The 18,791-nt window shown below is 48.1% G+C and overlaps 2 protein-coding genes across 3 annotated transcripts; one reads left to right on the forward strand and one right to left on the reverse strand.

Moving 5' to 3' along the window:
- The first annotated feature begins 1,029 nt into the window (after positions 1 to 1,029).
- Positions 1,030 to 6,016, forward strand: rbm41 (RNA binding motif protein 41). 2 transcript variants are annotated; one of them, XM_079737680.1, is made up of 7 exons: positions 1,030 to 1,051; positions 1,487 to 1,603; positions 1,898 to 2,099; positions 2,659 to 2,869; positions 3,243 to 3,715; positions 4,986 to 5,133; positions 5,635 to 6,016. In XM_079737680.1, exons 1-7 carry the CDS (start codon positions 1,044 to 1,046, stop codon positions 5,760 to 5,762), a joined length of 1,287 nt encoding a protein of 428 aa, XP_079593806.1. In that variant the 5' UTR covers positions 1,030 to 1,043; the 3' UTR covers positions 5,763 to 6,016. The 2 variants fall into 2 exon arrangements, with proteins under 2 accessions (XP_079593806.1, XP_079593807.1); XM_079737681.1 differs by having other exon boundaries at positions 2,659 to 2,863.
- Positions 6,017 to 8,904: 2,888 nt separating this feature from the next.
- Positions 8,905 to 9,717, reverse strand: cldn2 (claudin 2; the record flags this gene model as incomplete). Its single annotated transcript, XM_079737686.1, has 1 exon — positions 8,905 to 9,717. One exon carries the CDS (start codon positions 9,715 to 9,717, stop codon positions 8,905 to 8,907), a length of 813 nt encoding a protein of 270 aa, XP_079593812.1.
- Positions 9,718 to 18,791: the final 9,074 nt, after the last annotated feature.

Genomic DNA, 18,791 nt, shown 5'->3' on the forward strand with positions numbered 1-18,791 from the left:
TGACAAGATACCATGATAACACATTGACACACACACACTAACGCACGCACACACACATAAATAGACACATTTGCACACACACACACACAAGCCCGCACACACATACACACACAGACACACGCATACACACACACACACACCCCCACACACTTACATGATTGCACACACACACACACACACACACACACAGACCACACACACACACACACACACACGTAAACATACACACACATACATACACACACGCACACGCACACACACACAAGCCCGCACACACATACACACACACATATAAACACAGACACACGCATACACACACCCACACACTTACATGATTGCACACACACACACACACACACACACACAAACACACACACACACACACAAACGCATACACACACACACACACACATGCATGCAAATTCAGAGTCAGTTACAGACATTCACATTCTGCAATAATATGGCATAATTGGCAGAATGGAAAACCCAACACAGCATCTTGGCCCTTCAGAGAGGAAAAGGGGATTGGATGGGAAAATAAAAGTCAATGACTTCCAGCTGATGTTTGAACGACAGCCGATATACCGCCCCTCCTGCCACCGTAAGGGCAAAGATAAACACAATGCGTTTATTCTTTTTTTGCATTGTATAAACAGCTCCATTACTACTTGCATATATTCGTAATTGCCGTGCTATTATCACGGTCTTGAGTTACTGTTTCTTTCTGATTGAGCCATTTGGCATTCATGTGAAATATTGAAGGAAAGTTTGCCATTAAGGACGATTGAATGATCGTAGGATTTGATGGGAGATGGCTATAGGGGAGATTGCTGCTTTGCTTAGGCCTACATTTATAATGACTTTCTGCCTATATTAAATTGGAATCATACATGGGTTTACTTCCTAAAACTGTAATACTATATGCTATACTTCTGATAGATAACACTTTATCGGTGCTCCATGGTCTGGTCTGTTTGCGGAATGTCATGTGACTACATTTCCCATGATTCCTTGATCTGTACCCGGAAAAACAAAGCGGCAGCATGCGACGGTAAACAGCACCCTTCATTTCACTCATATCGATCATTTTCTCACAGACACAGATTTTTGTTAAACATCAAGTGAGATTATTGAACATTATATATAATATATTTGCACTTCTATACTTATAATGTAAGTCTGCACGTTGGGCGCAGCGTTAGCCGCGGTTGATAGCTCATATAAGTGATTCTTGAGTTGATAATGTAAATCGAATCGATCATCACATGTTTAAAACATCTTACATATCAGGCTTATCACGTGCCAGTTACCAAGCAACGACGCATAACCGGCATACATTAAACATTATCAGTCCCGAACATAAACGCCAAAGGACACCACGTCAGCGAACTACAAACACCTCTCTCTAAGCGTGTTCCGTGAGTGCCATATTCTCTTGTGGCTGTACATGTGAGGTGATGTTAATGTCTGTGTGTGCCGGGGACAGGGTGAGCCGCCAGGCGTGTGAGGACGGGCCGCTGCTGGACTCCCAGGAGACAGAGGGCCAGAGGCAGCTCCACAGTCTCCTGGTCCAGCAGCTCCACACGGACGTAGACATCGATCGGTGGGTCATCAACACACCTGTCACCGGCCCCTGAATAACCTTGGCCCGGTTTTTTTTTTATAGTGACTCCTATTTGTGTTGTATAGATAGATTGCCTCCCTTGTAAATCGCTTTTGATAAAAAAATGTTTTTTTATATCTTAATGTACAAGCAAGACATTGTATTTTATAATTGAGCCCTGTTGACAGTAACGATTCTCTCTCTCTCTCTCTCTCTCTCTCTCTCTCTCTCCCCCTCTCCTCCTCTCCCCCTCCCTCCCTCCCTCCCTCCCCCCCTCCCCCCTCCCCCCCCCAGCCTGGTTGCCAAGCGGCGCTGCTTTGCCCCCGCTGCCCTCTACCGACCCTTCGGGGAGCAGGCCAGCGGAGTGAGGAGCCTGTCCCAGTTCCAGGCCCTGCAGCATGGGGACCAGGAGCTGGCAAGCCTGCGGGAACTGGGCCTCACCGACCCAGAGATCCATCTGTGGCTGAGCCGAGACGCCCCCGAGCTGACCGAGAAGGTAACACACGCACACACACACACACACACACACACACCGTCTTTACACAGGTTTCTGGTCTTCCTTGCCTGCCGCCGTTGGCGTTATTGAGGATAACCGTCCCAGTTTGATAGCGACGCGCGTAGAGTTTCCTCCATGATCTCAGTCACTCCAGGTGGGCTTGTAGTAGGGCTGCTCGATTATGGAGAAATCATAATCACAATTATTTTGGTCAATATTGAATCCGATTATTTTTGAGTTTGAAAACACGATGTATTTATTCAGCATGTCTCCCAAAAAACGCTTTGTAACTGAGAACTTTGAAATTTCACATTAAAAAATTCACAAAAGGGTCGAATAGAAAACGTTCAAATCTAAATTAATAAACAGATATTTATCCAGCTGTTCTGCGCTTTCTATCAAACATTTAATGAATAAAAAAATAAATAATAATAATAACAATTGTTTCAACTTGATTATATTAGTTTTGTGATCGTTTTATGCTAAAATCGAAACCGCGATCAAAATTCAATTCATTTCAAATGTTGTCGTTGGGTGTGCCCCCCCCCCCCCCCCCCAGAGCCACGGCGTGTGCGCGGCCCCTAGCGCCCGGCAGCAGCGCCTTCAGGTGATCAGGGACAAGATGGCGGCCCGGTCGGAGCTGCTGTCCCGTCCGCAGCGCTTCACCAACAGCCGGGCGCTGTCCCGCCGCGAGATGGAGATCGAGCAGGCGCTGTTCCACGGCAACGACCGCATGGGCTTCCTCTCCGCGCTCTACCACCGCAGTAAGGGTGTGTGTGCGTGCGTGCGTGCGTGCGTGCGTGCTTGTCACGTTTAAGATACCACGGACAGACAAAGAATTGACACTATTATGTGTTAACTTCCCTTCACCGTTCCCTGGAGGAGGGATCCCCCACCCTGCTTTCCTTTTGCAAGGTTTCTTCCTTGATAGTTAAGGGAGTTTATTTCTTGACTTTGGGGAACTTTAGTGGGTGTCATAAACATCTGGCCTGTAAAGCCCTTTGAGACTGTAACTGTGATTTAAGGGCTACACATATAACACCAAACTATAAGTCAAATCACGGGGATATATTATGGAGACGATTCCACTTTGCGTTGGCACTAGGAAACCTGTTCCCTGACGGCTCTGTTTCCTACCTGCAGATCAGGAGAGTGAGGAGAGCCAGCAGGGGGCGCCGTCCACCTCAGACCCCATGGACTCAGTGTACAGAGACGTCTTCATCAAGGAGGGACGACCCGTCTCACCCACGGGCCAGCAGGAGAACTCGCCCGATCTAACCCCGGCCGACCGATCACAGCGTTCCCTGACGAAGACCGACCAATCGCGGAGCTCCGAACTGTCCCGACCGACAAAGGGCCCGTCGGAGCCCGGTCGAAGCACAGCGAGTCGGGGCCCGACGCGAACGCACCATAAACCGCCGTCGGCTCCTCCGACGGAGCTGGACATCAGTCGGCCAATCGGCAGCCTGTGTGCGGCGGGGCCCGGCGGCGTGCTGACGGTGCGGGGGGACATCGAGGTCGTCTCGGATGAGGACATACGGGGGAACCGCGAGGCCGAGGAGGGGATACGCTCCATCCCCAGGTTCCAGAGCTACCGGCCTGGGGAACCCTCCAAGGTAAACGCCGTCTCACCCCCGACCGGAGACGTGAAGCTACACATGCGTGTAACGATATAAAAACGTGTGTGTGTGTGTGTGTGTAGTGCGTTTTTCAGGGGTATACAAGTCTTACACGTGGGAAACTCTAGCCTGGGGTACAGATATTAACATCCTGATGAACTATCCTAAGTAACCTTAACCTATTGCCATGCTGGAATGTTAAACACACACAATACACAAGTTGACTTGACGCACGGAATTCATGGGAAAGACGGATTGCAATAAAAAGAATGAATATCCAGGCCAGACGCCAGAAGTATATTTGCTGAAAGTGTTGCGTCAAAGCTAAGTCATAATTTATCGCCTATTTTTATTGGGCCTCATCGCATTTACAGCCCCAAAGGGACTCGGTACACATACATTCAAGATCAACATCGCATGCCTCGACTCCCAAATCAATCTCAGCGGGAAGCCCGTGTAAACAGGAGAAGAGTCTCTCTCAGGACGGAGAACGGCGTTCTGTGAGAGAAGTCATGGCACCGCCTCAGTACCCATTGAGATGTAGAACGTATCTATTTGCAGTGTGTTTTCAACACATCACCCTTTCCGTGGGCGGGTAACATCATCCAAGTTTCCTTGACGTTTCCCGCTGCTTTCAACGCGAGTTTCCTGTCGGATAACATTTTTGTAGATAAATAATAATTTAACAAATATTTCGTAAAAATACATACAAAGATTTTTCGTATACCATTATTGTCATTGTACAGGCAGATGACAATACTGTAGCCTACAATGGTACCTTTGGGCTTGAAATGTGTGTTATATTCTTTATTCCCGGGCTACTGCATCGGTGCAACACTATAACAGCCTTCACCGTAACCTTTAGAACGCGTGCTGCCGCGATGTGTGTTGTGCACCACAGTGGGCTGGCTGGGTTGTCTCACACTTGGCTCTAACACGCTGGTCTCTACCACGCTGGTCTCTCTCACGCTGGTCTCTCTCACACTGGTCTCTCCCACGCTGGTCTCTCACGCTGGTCTCTCTCTTGCTGGTCTCTCTCACGCTGGTCTTTCTCATACTGGTCTCTACCTCTGGTCTCTCTCACGCTGGTCTCTCACGCTGGTATCTCACACTGGGCTCTCCCACGCTGGGCTCTCTCACGCTGGTCTCTCACGCTGGCCCACGCTGGTCTCTCCCACGCTGGTCTCTCCCACGCTGGTCTCTCCCATGCTGGTCTCTCCAAAGCTGGTCTCTCACGCTGGTCTCTCCCACGCTGGTCTCTCCCCAGGTGCTGTACGTGAAGAACCTCAGCGCGCAGGCGTCTGTGGCCCAGCTGGTGGCGCTGTTCTCCCGGTTCGAGGCGGAGGGCGGGCCAGCACTGCGCTACCGCCTGCTGACGGGTCGCATGAAGGGACAGGCCTTCATCACGCTGCCAGGTAACCAGCTGAAAACCAGGCAGCACAGGGACAGCAGCTCCAGGCCAGATAGTTACACACACACTGAAATGCAACCACACTTTCAGAGCAGATCCAGAGCGACTTACAACTTGCAGTTTTTACAAATGTGCTTCCTGATTGGGTGACATAGTGCAAGGAATGGTCACTTGCATTACAAACTGGCGAGTGATGTCCCCTGGCCCCTATGTGTGATTGGTTCTGTCTTTGTGGCGGTCCCCGTGGTTTGAATGTTTGTTTGCTTTGCTAACTGTTCTAAACCTTGATGGGAGGCGCCCTGCTGTATGGGATGAGCTCTCTTCAGTGAACCAACTCCATGACCACAGTTTTCAATACTGTTGATTTTGCAATACTTTTTAATTATAATTGTATTATTAATGAATTGCTGACGTCTCCAACACACATCGTTTTTTTCGTTTTTTCTTCTAGATGTGCTTATACCTGAAAACATTAACACATTAATATTTTTTTTTTTCACTGCAGACACGGAAACGTCCCAGAAAGCTTTGGAGTTGATCCACGGTTACAGGTTGCTAGGCAAGCCCCTGGTGATTGAGTTTGGACGTGAACGGCGAGAGGAGGCGGGGCTGCAGAAAGGAAGTACAACATGACTTCCTGATTAACAGTAATGGACACTTAAATTCAAGACAAACAACATTTTTGGCGTTAAATCTCTGTGCTGAACTGGGAAACCGGGCTGGTTGAACTGGGTTGGATTGTACCAGAAACAATCCAAGAGACATCACCTCATGTTGTTAGAATGTATAAACTCTGTTTGATAACTGCAGTTATTAGACATTATTATGAACTCCTGAAGCTCAAGGCTGTTGACTTGACTGTTGGTTGATCTGTAAGAGAAAATAAATTGGTCGTTCTTCATTCACATTCACTGTTTGAATGAATGTGAGTGGCCTACAAAAATTGCACCGTTGTCAGTTGCCAACATTTCCAGGACAATTAAATAACAAACATGCCCAATATTGAAGGCCGAGTTAAAGTCAGAATTGTAGCTATCTAGTTCAAGTTTTAGCTTTTTTAATAGCCTCAACTAATCATTCTGTGAATGTTTGCTTTAATAATCGATCTGAATTAAATTAAGCTTAGCTGTGTGTATTTAACAGTTAGAGAGAGAGAGAGAATGTTATCTTAGTCTGACCTTGTAGACCTTCTATCTCACCTGATCATTCAATCACTCAAACACTCACACACACTCATACTACTATGCTCTTCAAACAACTGTTTATATTTGTTATAGTTCAAAGTTTTGTAGATATTGAAGGACAATACCGGTCTGGTTGATAAAACCATTGAGTCAACATAACTTCGTTGCCTTTAGTGTGAGCCTGACGAATATCGTCTTCTGTCTTTTGAAATCAACGTGGTCGGACAGAGTTTGACACTTATTTTGACTAATTATATTTACAACAGATGTTCTAATGAAGGCAAGAGAGACAGTCACAATGCTTGATCACCATGAGATATTATCCTTTCATTAAACTGGTATTTATTGACTGTTAGCCAAATGTTCCCTAACCTCAAAACCTCGGCCCGCTGAGTGGACTTTCATCCCAGCACTAGCACTGCCCACCACAACCTCCACATCCCACCGGTAGCCTTGAACTCTGTCATGATCAATAGAGTTTGGTTTGTTGACAGTTGACAGGACTGGGCTCTATCCCATGGAAGCACCAACGTCCACAATAACATGTTGTACAGTGGAAGAGTGAATAGCTGCTAACACAACATGCATGACTTGGCCTCAGCTCATGGTGTAACGGGATTCTGTGCATATTCCTATATTCCCAACCTGTTCTCTTGCACATCACACCACATAATCACTGCCTAGTCTCCCATTGGACTGCATCATTCCTCCCCTCTCCGCTTTGAGAGCCAGTGTGTTTGTATGTGTGTGTGTGTGTGTGTGTGGTGATCTTTGTGGTGCATACTGACGGCTGTTTATCCCCCAAGAGGGTGATGCACACGGGTAGTGGATGATATGTCGTATCCTCCCACACACACGCTCACACATTCATTATGTACAGCGCTTTGAGTGCCTCACTAAAACGCACAATATGAATACAGTTCATCATCATATCACAGTCAAGGGGGTGATAATCAATGCCATTAGTAAAGCATAGCAATTGTAATGCTTTACTACTGTGGCGGAAGTAGTTATGCTAGCAGAACACTAAGGGCAGCTGTGGTTGGTTAAAGGACTTTGCAGCCACTAATTAACACAAAGCACATCCTTTTAAATAAGCATCTTCAGGTATACGGTTTGAAACAAACACATTTATTTCCTAAACACCAACAAAACAAAGCAAGCCAAACTCAAAACATATTTCATAAAAGATGAATAATTACATTCAATTATAAACCAGTGATGTGGATCTAAAACCCCCATCACTGGTTAATTTTCTATCACGCATCACATTCAAAGAGAACATTTCAGTTGAATTTTTTTTTTATACAAAAGAGGAAAACAATGTCTAAAAAAGTTTGACCAACAAACTGATCTTCAACCTCTGCACCAAAAACATTATTCGCCCTTATCCGCTCTTGGGCCATACTGGGACATGTGTATCTTTAACACACACTGTGAATGTTTCCCGTTTCCCCCTCACAAGCCAAAGCATGAGGTACATCCTCCTGACTTCAGCGTCCATGACCTGCCGTAAGCCACATTGACGAGGAGGTAAGCGACTGATTACTGTGAGGAAGTGAGGTCATCAAGTGTCTCCCATCTGATAAGACGATCCCCCTCCAAATCCCTGTGCTGAGTAACTAATTGCACATTAAACTGGAAAACGGATGGATGCTATCGACTCAGTGGGTTACCAAATTAAGTGTGTTTAGCAAAGTTGTAGAGAAACGGGGTCAAAAACAATATTTCGGAGTTGTGATGCAACCGTATGCCAAGAATATCTATCTTCCTCAAACAAACATTATTTTGTGAAAACAGAACAGTGTATATACTGGGAGTAAATACAAACCTAGATTAAATTATTTCATAAAATGTCCTCTGACAGTGAAGTCCAAAAACAAACTAATGACATTAGGACAACTATGTATTGATCAGGAGTTGTCCTACATATTTTCTTCTCGAATGCCCTCCTTTGAGGAAAATCCATGGTATGTGTGTGTGTGTGTGTTTTTGACAATGTGATATGTGTCTGTGTGTGTGTGTGCACATGTGTACAACAAGCTTGCTTGCGTGTATCCATGCCTGTGTGTGTGTGTGTGTGTTTGCGCATGTGTACAAGCTTGCTTGCGTATATGGATGCCTGTGTGTGTGTGTGTGTGTGTGTGTGTATGCCTGTGTGTGTGTGTGTGCGTGTGTACAAGCTTGCTTGCGTGTATGCATGCCTGTGTGTGTGTGTGTGTGTGTGCGCATGTGTACAAGCTTGCTTGCGTATATGGATGCCTGTGTGTGTGTGTGTGTGTGCGTGTATGCCTGTGTGTGTGTGTGCGCGTGTGTACAAGCTTGCTTGCGTGTATCCATGCCTGTGTGTGTGTGTGTGTGTGTGTGTGTGTGTGTGTGTGTGTGTGTGTGTACAAGCATGCTTGCGTGTATCCATGCCTGTGTGTGTGTGTGTGTGTGTGTGTGTGTGTGTGTGTGTGTGTGTGTGTGTGTAGTTGTGTGTGTGTGTGTGTGTGTGTACAAGCATGCTTGCGTGTATGCATGCCTGTGTGTGGGTGTGTGTGTGTGTGTGTGTGCATGTGAGTCCGTCGGGGGGGGGGGGGGGGTACCCCTCAGACGTACCCCGTGACATCATACCCCGGTGCCTTCTTGGAGCCCCGGGTCGCGTTGCCCCCGTACCCGGACCCCCTGCCGGCGCTGAGGCTCAGCCCGTGGCCCCGGCTTCCCGTGTTAGCCCCGCCCACCTGGAGGGTGGGGTTGCGGTACGTCTGCGAGGAGGTCCGTACCCCCCCGCCGCCCCCCGCTGCCTGGTACCCCGGGTAGGGGTACCCGCCCCCGTTCCCCCGGGCCCCGCCCCCGCCCTGGCAGAAGGAGGTGCACAGCAGTGCCCCCCCGAGGAGGGAGAGCAGCGCGGAGGCCAGGCCCAGGTACAGGCTCTGGCCCAGCTCGAACTTCATGCTGTTGTGCAGGCTGGGCTGGTAGAAGGTCTGCACCACCTCGTGGGTGGTCCACGACACGGGGACCAGGGCCAGGAAGCCCGCCGTGAAGAACAGCGCCCCGCCCGCGCCCGCCACCCGGCCCTTGGCCGAGGCGGCGCCCTCCAGGCACACGGTGCACTGCATGCCCACGGTCGCCACGGCGACGGCCAGCACGGACAGCACCACGGAGATGACCATGAGGGCCCGCGAGGCCTGCAGGTCCGGCGGCAGCGCCAGCATGGAGTTGTAGGTCTCGCACTGGAAGGCGCCGGTGCTCTGGTACACGCACTCCATCCACAGGCCCCGCATGCTCTCCACCGCCGTGACGATGTTGGAGCCCACGTGGGCCGACGTGCGCCAGTAGGGCAGCACCGTGGCCACCAGCGTGCCCAGCATGCCCAGCAGGCCCAGGAAGAAGCCCGTCAGCTCCAGGCCCGCGGAGGCCATGGTTCACGGCCGGGAGGGGCGGGGGGATGGGTCGGCTGGGTAGGGGGTGGAGGAGGAGACGGGGTTCTGGGTGAGGTGGATGGACGGACTGAGCCAACGATAGAGAGATGGATAGAATGAATGAAAGACAGACAGATTGACAGGCAGATTGACAGACAGACAGATTGACTGACTGACTTACCAACAGGCCAACCGACAAATAGAGAGATAGATAGATAGATAGATAGATAGATAGATAGATAGATAGATAGATAGATAGATGGATAGATAGATAGATAGATAGATACCTTCCGCTCTAAGTAATATGTCGATGGATGTTGTTCCTCCTGACGTCCGTTGGAACTGTACTTTTTGCTCTGATACCTTTTTCAGTTGTCAGTGATTCTAGACGAGGAGTTTGAGCCCCCTACCTACCAGATGATTGTCATGCTGACTCCTACCTTTCCCTTGTTAACATTAGATTCCTTTTTAGAAACGAAAATCATGATCTCCCTCTCCCTCCTGCTCTCTCTCTCTCTCTCTCCCTCACCCCCACTCTCTCCCCGACTCAATTTGTCCCACTTGCAGCACTATATTATTCTCCCAATTTACCTTCGAAGTGAATTTCCAAGCCTTCACACAGAATAACTCTGTAGGCGCACAGGAAAGTCTGCCTCTGATACTGTCCTTCACTCTCTCGGCCGAGAGAGTGAATAGACCTTCGTAGGCTTACAGACTCTCTTCCTCCTGATTCCTCCCTCAGTCTGCACTAGCTTGTTCTAGATCCCTCTTACCTTACGCTGAATAGTAACATTGTCATGTTTAAAAAGTAAAATTTGTCCAGATTTCTCCTGAAAGTCGTTCTTTCCGTCTGTCCGTCACACAACTCTCTATCTGTGCCTCCTGTTTGCTCTCTGCCTTCCCCTACTGACCTGCATTAGATGTTGTCTCTCTCGCTCTCTCTCTCTCTCTCTCTCTCTCTCTCTCTCTCTCTCTGTCTCTCTCTCTCTCTCTTCCTCTCTCTCTCTTTCTCTCTCTCTCTCTCTCTCTCTCTCTGTCTCTCTCTCTGTCTCTCTCTCTCTCTCTTCCTCTCACTCTCTCTCTCTCTCTCTTTCTCTCTCTCTCTCTGTCTCTCTCTCTCTCTCTCTGTCTCTCTCTCTGTCTCTCTGTCTCTCTCTCTCTCTAGTCCATCCAGACCTTCACCTGCTGTGAGTACATGTACAGAGACACACTGAGTATTGTTAGTGGGCCACTGGGGTCACACTGCCCCCCCCCCCCCCCCCCCCCCCCCCCCCGTTAACCATTCACCGCTCTGTCCTCCCCATTCGATCAGTATGTCCTCACCCTGATGGTGTATCCTCACTCTGCGCTGAAGAACACCTGTCAATTCCACAGGGATGAGGAGTCAGTTGTGATGCTAGGGCCGGTCACATCGCTGGAGGACCTAGAAGAGTCATGACACACAATTACTGTTAAGGCATTTAGGAGATGCTTAAATACAACACGACCTTACTACAACATTGTCATCTTTTATGTGTAAACATATATTACAACGACAACTTTCTGTCGTCAGTATCCGAAAATCGTATTGGAGCAACAGCACCCTCTCTGGCAAAATGGGGGTCATTGCATGAGCTTTTTCGGCTTAACAACGGTCCAATGATTTTTAGATTGTATCGTTTGCTTGCTCTTTATCTTAACTCACAATAACAGTAACAGATATAATAGTTGTTTTTACGTCACTAAATGTAGGTTTTATTTTGTTCCTTCAATATAATGTCCCCACTTGATTCACAGTCGTGTGCACGTGGATCACGCTCCTCACAATGAATGGACAATCAGTGGGCTTGATCCACACTGGAGCTGGGAAGTGGCATAACATCTAAAGTTGACACATTTCATTTTAACTCTGATATGTTCTTGCACTACGGGCCGTTCACAAGCTCCGTGTTTAAGAAACCAATCATTAGGAATTAGAGGATTCTTGTCATAGCATTTATTGGACTTTTATTCTGAAAAACACCTGTCGTCAACAAAGTTATCGAACCACTCCAGCCTGCTTTTCGTTCATTAAATACACATTTGTATCCTACAGAAATAACTCTGGCACATGTAAATGTGAGCACACACATAAGCATACACAAACCCGCATATAGCAGCTGAAATGGCAAATGTTGGTACACTTGGGATTTACAAAATCAGTAGAAATGCAATACAACCGTACGTACCATGCCGGGGGGTCGGGTAGGGAGGGGGGGGGTCTCTGAACGAAGCGCTCCGCTCGTCCTCGGTGGGCGGACACACGCTCCAGTACCACAAGCATAGACCGGGGATGCGCTGCCGGGCCCCGTCGTGTGTACGTTTGTGTGTGTGTGTGTGTGTGTGTGTGTGTGTGTGTCTGGTGTGTGTGTGTGTGTCTGGTGTGTGTGTGTATGTTGCTCTGTTACTGTGCATTGTCTCTCATCCATCCGGGCGTGCGAGGACAAAGCCATGTTTCCTAATCCGTCCAATCAGTGCCTGCATGGCACCAGCAGCATTATGAGATTACCGTATAATCCGGCCACTTTCTTAGCTGGCCGGACACAAGGTCCAAGTCCAGCCGCCAGGGGAACAGTGCGGCATTATGTGGCTCACACAGAGAGGCCCCGTATACCCGTCCCCCTGCCGCAGGCTGGAGGGGCCGCTGTCCCGCTGTTGTGACTGCTGTACAGCCCGTGGCTGTAATCACGCACACTAGGAAACACAATAGACCACTATACCACACAATGGACTGCAATAGACTACAATACAGCACAATATACTACAACGCACTACGATAATAGACTCCAATACAACCAAGAGCCAATGTAATTAAATGTAATTAATTAACTATGTAATTAAAATTATATGTATATTTGATAGTTCTATGATATGCTATATTATACTATGCTTTACTGTACTATGCTATACCGTACTACAATATACTTTATTTTACTTTCGCAGTGATCACTAACACTTTAAAGATATCTAACCTGCAACATAAGTTTATAATTATTTTAGTTAAGAAGGAAACAAACAAACAAACAAGCAAGAAAATAAAGCAAATAATGAATTTGGAAAAGAGGCTGTAGTATATTCTTCAAGCCCCTAGATGGGGCGCAGGGACAGATGATGTACTTGCCCATTGTATTCCTGTTCACGGAGATATTTGTGTACGACATGCTCACTGCCCAGAACTCGCAGTCCAATAACACAAGCTATCTTGACACCATAAATCCATAAACGGTTATTACAAAAACCATACTGTAAGTGAATATGAGCTAAGGGGTCCCAAACATCAGTGATCTCTTCTTCTCGCAGCACCTCACACCTCTAGGTGCTGGTGGTAGCAACTAGAGGTACACCGTACCACCACCAGGGGGGGTGGGGGTTCCCCTGACTACTGCATGTCAAGGTGTTACACTAGTCCGTCACATTAACACGTGCTATAGATCCAGGCCCCTGTCCAACCTACAGCCCCAGGCCCCTTTCTAACCCACAGCACCAGGCCCCTTTGAAACCTACAGAACCAGGCCCCTTTCTAACCCACAGCACCAGGTCCCTTTGAAACCTACAGCACCAGGCCCCTTTCTAACCTACAGAACCAGGTCCCTTTGAAACCTACAGCACCAGGCCCCTTTGAAACCTACAGAACCAGGCCCCTTTCTAACCTACAGCACCAGGCCCCTTTGAAACCTACAGAACCAGGCCCCTTTCTAACCTACAGCACCAGGTCCCTTTGAAACCTACAGCACCAGGCCCCTTTCTAACCTACAGAACCAGGTCCCTTTGAAACCTACAGCACCAGGCCCCTTTGAAACCTACAGAACCAGGCCCCTTTCTAACCTACAGCACCAGGTCCCTTTGAAACCTACAGCACCAGGCCCCTTTGAAACCTACAGAACCAGGCCCCTTTCTAACCTACAGCACCAGGTCCCTTTGAAACCTACAGCACCAGGCCCCTTTCTAACCTACAGAACCAGGTCCCTTTGAAACCTACAGAACCAGGCCCCTTTGAAACCTACAGAACCAGGCCCCTTTCTAACCTACAGAACCAGGCCCCTTTGAAACCTACAGCACCAGGCCCCTTTCTAACCTAGTGTTACATAATATCATCAAAAATAATGAAAGGAAATCATCTTCAGACCCACATGGTTTATACCAACAACAAAAAAAACATGAAACCAACAAAAACAGCAGCAACAACAACAATTTACAACTCAAATTGGGACAAGCCCGGATGTGACGAGTGATGTGGTCTGTTCTAACCAGGCCGAAAACAACAAAACAACAAAAATAACACAGAGTCTGGTTCCTGGAGTCACTCCTACAGCTGAGCGCCAACCCAGCATGAGTTAAAACATACGACAAATATGCTCTGTCTGTACATAAATGAATAAATATAATATATATAATATATATTTATGTTTTTATTTAAGCATATACATTATTGTATTGTGCTTGCATTTATTGGGTAAGTATAAAGGTGTATGGTTTCTATACAGGCACACATGTATTTCATTAATACCAGACTGAATTTCGGAGTCTTGAGTATGTATTTGTGGCGGAGGACGACTGCTCTGTGTTGACTGAAGTCTCCTCAGTTTGAAGAATCCCACGCTCCCTGTCTCATGTGGGGAGGTACCGAGGTGTCCACATACACACTTCACCTTCACACATACACACACACCTAGTACACACACAAGGTAGATTTCTCTCGGGCACACGCACGCACACACACACACACACACACACACACACACACACATACACACACACACACACACACATACATCTCTCTCACGCAGACACACATACAAAGCACACCTCACACTCTCACACAGACGCCACACTCTCACACTCTCTCTCTCTCTCTCACACACACACACACACACACACACACGCACACCTCACAAGCTGACACACACTTCGCCCCCCACGCGTTCGTAGGCACACTTCAGGGCTCTGCCTCCTAGCAGCCTGTCATCGTGCCAGGAGGCTCTTGTGCGCGCTCACACTTTGTATTCCCACAACAGCACCTGCAGGTCCATAACCTGTCCAACACACGCACAAGTGAACGCATGCATACACTCATTAATGTACATCGTCACACAACCATACATACACACACCCACATACACACACACACACACACACACATGGATAGGCAATGGCGCTATACGCACACAAATACACACACATTGCAAGTGTGTGTGTTACAACAACGCAATTTACGCACATAGTGAATGACGACAGATTGACTGTACAGTATAGACAAGCACTGGTTTACCCTGTCATTAAGAAGGTGTGCGTAGTTTGTGTGAAACAGTCCGCATAGACCACCACAGGGACCTGGCGAGTGCAAACACACGTCTGGCAGCAGAACCCTAATGCTTTTTAGACTTGATCCGGACGAAAGCCAGATTCTAGTTCGTGCTGATCTATTAAAACGGTAAGCACGCCAGGTCAGGGAATTATCCCATGGGGAAGTCGTTTTTGCGATGTGTTAATCCACCTCAACCAGCATCTAATATACCTATTATATATAGGGGTAAAATTGGGTAAACGTTTTTGTTTGTTGATGCTTGTCTCTCTCTCTCTCTCTCTCTCTCTCTCTCTCTCTCTCTCTCTCTCTCTCTCTCTCTCACTTAATTATGTGTTTTTCAGGTTAAACACATTTCATCCACATAACAGCTGTTTTTCTTCCCATTTAATTCTGTCCAGACAGCCTTCAATGGAGCAGCATTCCTGTCATTAGCCTTATCTGATTTCAAGGTGAAACTCTGACAACCTAAGGCCCCTTAAGGGCCTAATAACATTAAAAGACCTCAGATTGGGGCCTGGAATAAAAGCCGCTATTGTTGGGAGTGACAGAGAGTTCCGTGTGAGCTCGGGTCACGGGAGAGAATCGCAAACAAGCTCAACCCAATAGCTTCCCAACTCTTTAAATGTCTATTTATACTTTCTCCTCGGTGCTGATTGAATCCGTATGTGTGTGTGTGTGTGTGTGTGTGTGTGTGTGTGTGTGTGTGTGTGTGTGTGTGTGTGTGTGTGTGTGTGTGTGTGTGTGTATGTTTGACTGTATGTGTGTGTGCATGTGTGTGTGTGTGTGTGTGTCTGTGTGTGTGAGAGCATGTGAGTAGGTGTGTGTGTGGGTGTGTGTGTGTGTCTGTGTGTGTATGTGTGCATGTGTGTGTGGGCATGCGTGCGTGCGAGCCTGTGTGTGTGTGTGTGTCTGTTTGTGTGTGTGTGAGGGCGTGTGTGTATGTGTGCGTGTGTGTATTTTGTTTGGCGGGCTGTGTTGAACTTGATGGTTGTTTGGGAAAAATGTGTTTTCTCTGTGAGGAGATTTGAAACCGCTAAGTGAGTTCCCCCGTCCGGTGAAACAAAGACACCGCAGCGCTTAAACCTTCCTTAACACCCAATATATTCTAATGGTATCGCGCAATGGGTTTGTAAGCAGCTATTGTAGCTGTGCTCCAGGCAAACAGATCCAGCGAGACGAAGAAGCTGAGATGCTGACCTCAAGTCGTTTCCTAGCCCCCACACCCTTTCCTTTATCTTTTGCCAGGCCGCCATTGTTGTAAATAATTCGTTCTTCATGACTTGCCTGGTTAAATAAAGGTTGAATGAAGTCAAAAATAAACCAAGTTGCTAGCTTCTTAAACACATGTCTTCCATTGTCAATTGTCGGAGAGTTAGCAAGCTACCAAGGCCCACTGAACAAACCTCCTGTGTGTGTGTGTGTGTGTGTGTGTGTGTGTGTGTGTGTGTGTGTGTGTGTCACCTATTAAGCTATCCAACAACTTTGCCTCCAATCTATTATAAAGTAATTTGACAACCAGATCCGATTAAGATAAATTCTCCTCCACTACCATATTATTTGGCAGTGAAGTGGTGACAAGTTGTCCACAAGTGGTCTAATAATAACATGATGTCCCCCCCCCCCCCCCACAGGGGACCTCCTGCAGATTGCAGTGTGTTGTCACTCTGGCACGGCCCCATCGGCCCCCCAAGGTTCTGCTCTGATTACCTGTTCCACTTGAAAACACGTCACACCGCTGGAGACCCCTCTCATATTGTACATTAGTATATGCTACACGATGGCGCAATTTGAATGGTTCGCTAACTCGGGATGTTGGGCAATATCCCATGATTGAGATCTCAAACTTTGGATATTGTTTTCAATCGCAAAATGTCCCCCGTGATGGTTTTCTCGTCACACTAATAAAAACAAATAAACTGCTAATAAGAACAAATAAATCCAGGCAAAAAGTTTTATCTTGTTTATTTTGGAGTGTTCACGTGTAGCATACACGTGAACACTCTAAGTAGTAAACACAAGAACACTCGACCTTCGGTCTCGGGGGCTATTCACCACTATTCACTTTGCCTTTGGCGAATAATTGTTAATTATTACTTTCCTTTCCCGCAGGAAGAGTCATGAGACATCCTTTCGTTTTTCCAGACGACCTTCACTTCCTCTTGCTCCACCATGACCCAAACCATCCTAAACCGTCCCAAACCATCCCAAACCCTCCTAATCCATCCCAAACCATCCCAAACCATCCCAAACCATCCCGAACCATCCCAAACCATCCCAAACCATCCAACCCCTCCTAAACCATCCCAAACCATCCCGAACCATCCCAAACCATCCCAAACCATCCCAAACCCTCCTAAACCATCCCAAACCATCCCAAACCATCCCAAACCATCCCGAACCACCCCGAACCATCCCAAACCTTCCCGAACCATCCCAAACCATCCCAAACCATCCCAAACCACCCCAAACAATCCCAAACCATCAGCAGAGGAGATGGTGCCAGCTTTCCCAGCATGGACCTGGTCCCGGCCTTGGTCCGCCCCGCCTCACTATCCGACGAGGCTTTAAGTGGCGCACCAGGTGATCCTGCTGCTGCTGATTGGTGAGATGGTGGCGGACATCCGTCGTGTTTCCCTGATGACAGCGGCGCCGCTCGCATGCGCAATGTTTTCCCTGGTTGCCTGGCAACCAAATATCACAGCCCCCCGCCCCGTTCTGTTGCTAGCAAGTTAGCCGAGCGTAGCTCTCCCCCTCTAGGAGTTACTGAGGGGCTCAGGTCACAAAAACATACTCAACTGGGGGTCACCCCTCATGTTATTGAGATGTTAATAAAGGGCCCTAAAACCGCTGCTCACTGCCGTTGTTATTGAGGGAGTATTTCGGTATGAGTAACTCTCTCCCCCCACACCCACACACACACACACACACACACACACACGAACACACACACACGAACACAGCCTCCTAGAGGTGAAGTGAGGAGGTGTTAGTGTGGGTGCTGTCGAAGATGACACCTCCCCCTGAGGTGTGAGGGGCATCGATGAGAAGAGGTCACCACACACACACACACACACACACACACACACAGGTCAAAGGTCAGATAGCCCCTTCCGGACCGACCCCGGGTGCAGCATGCGCCGACACCCTGGAGCAGGGTCATCGAGGTGTTAGCCCGGGGGTGTGTGCGCGAGTGTGTGTGTGAGTGTGTGTGGGATGTGTGTGACTTCACACATCCTGGTACATTTATCAACCGGCTCCGTCTGTAGGGGCCTTGATCCACATTGTTGCCCTGAACAATTCCAACCCAGTGCCGTGACTGATTGGCTCTGGCGGGACTCTGTAGTAACACGTACGGCAACCCTGTGGTATGGGAAGGGATAAGAAAGTCTGCAGGGCATTGATTGGTTAAAGTCTAATGTCTCTAATATATACACCGCCTCGCGTTGATCAGACGTTCCGGCTTTTCGATATTAGGACACCGGAGAGAGTGCACCACTGGCTCGCAGAAGTGAAATAGAAACCACAAAGCAAATATGGTGAGCGCTGAGAATACAACCACGGCCCAAGCTGTTCCGTATTTTCTGCATTCCATCTTCTTAGCAAACTCAAATTTCTCATTCCCCCCCGATCTCTCTTTCGGCAACTAAATAAACACAAGCGAGCCCGCTCACATAACTCCCCTTCAGACTCCTCCCACCGTCGCCGCTCGCCCGGGGCCAGAGTGGCGTGGGCCAGATGAGTTGAATCCAGC

This window comes from Pollachius pollachius (genome assembly GCF_949987615.1).
Source record: "Pollachius pollachius genome assembly, chromosome: 6".
Taxonomy (NCBI): domain Eukaryota; kingdom Metazoa; phylum Chordata; class Actinopteri; order Gadiformes; family Gadidae; genus Pollachius; species Pollachius pollachius.

Bases quoted from the DNA above. Each gene is read 5' to 3' on its own strand.
- rbm41 (XM_079737680.1), top strand. The intron at 2,100-2,658 runs GTAACACACGCA...CCCCCCCCCCAG, and splicing joins CCCCCGAGCTGACCGAGAAG to AGCCACGGCGTGTGCGCGGC. The intron at 3,716-4,985 runs GTAAACGCCGTC...GTCTCTCCCCAG, and splicing joins GGCCTGGGGAACCCTCCAAG to GTGCTGTACGTGAAGAACCT.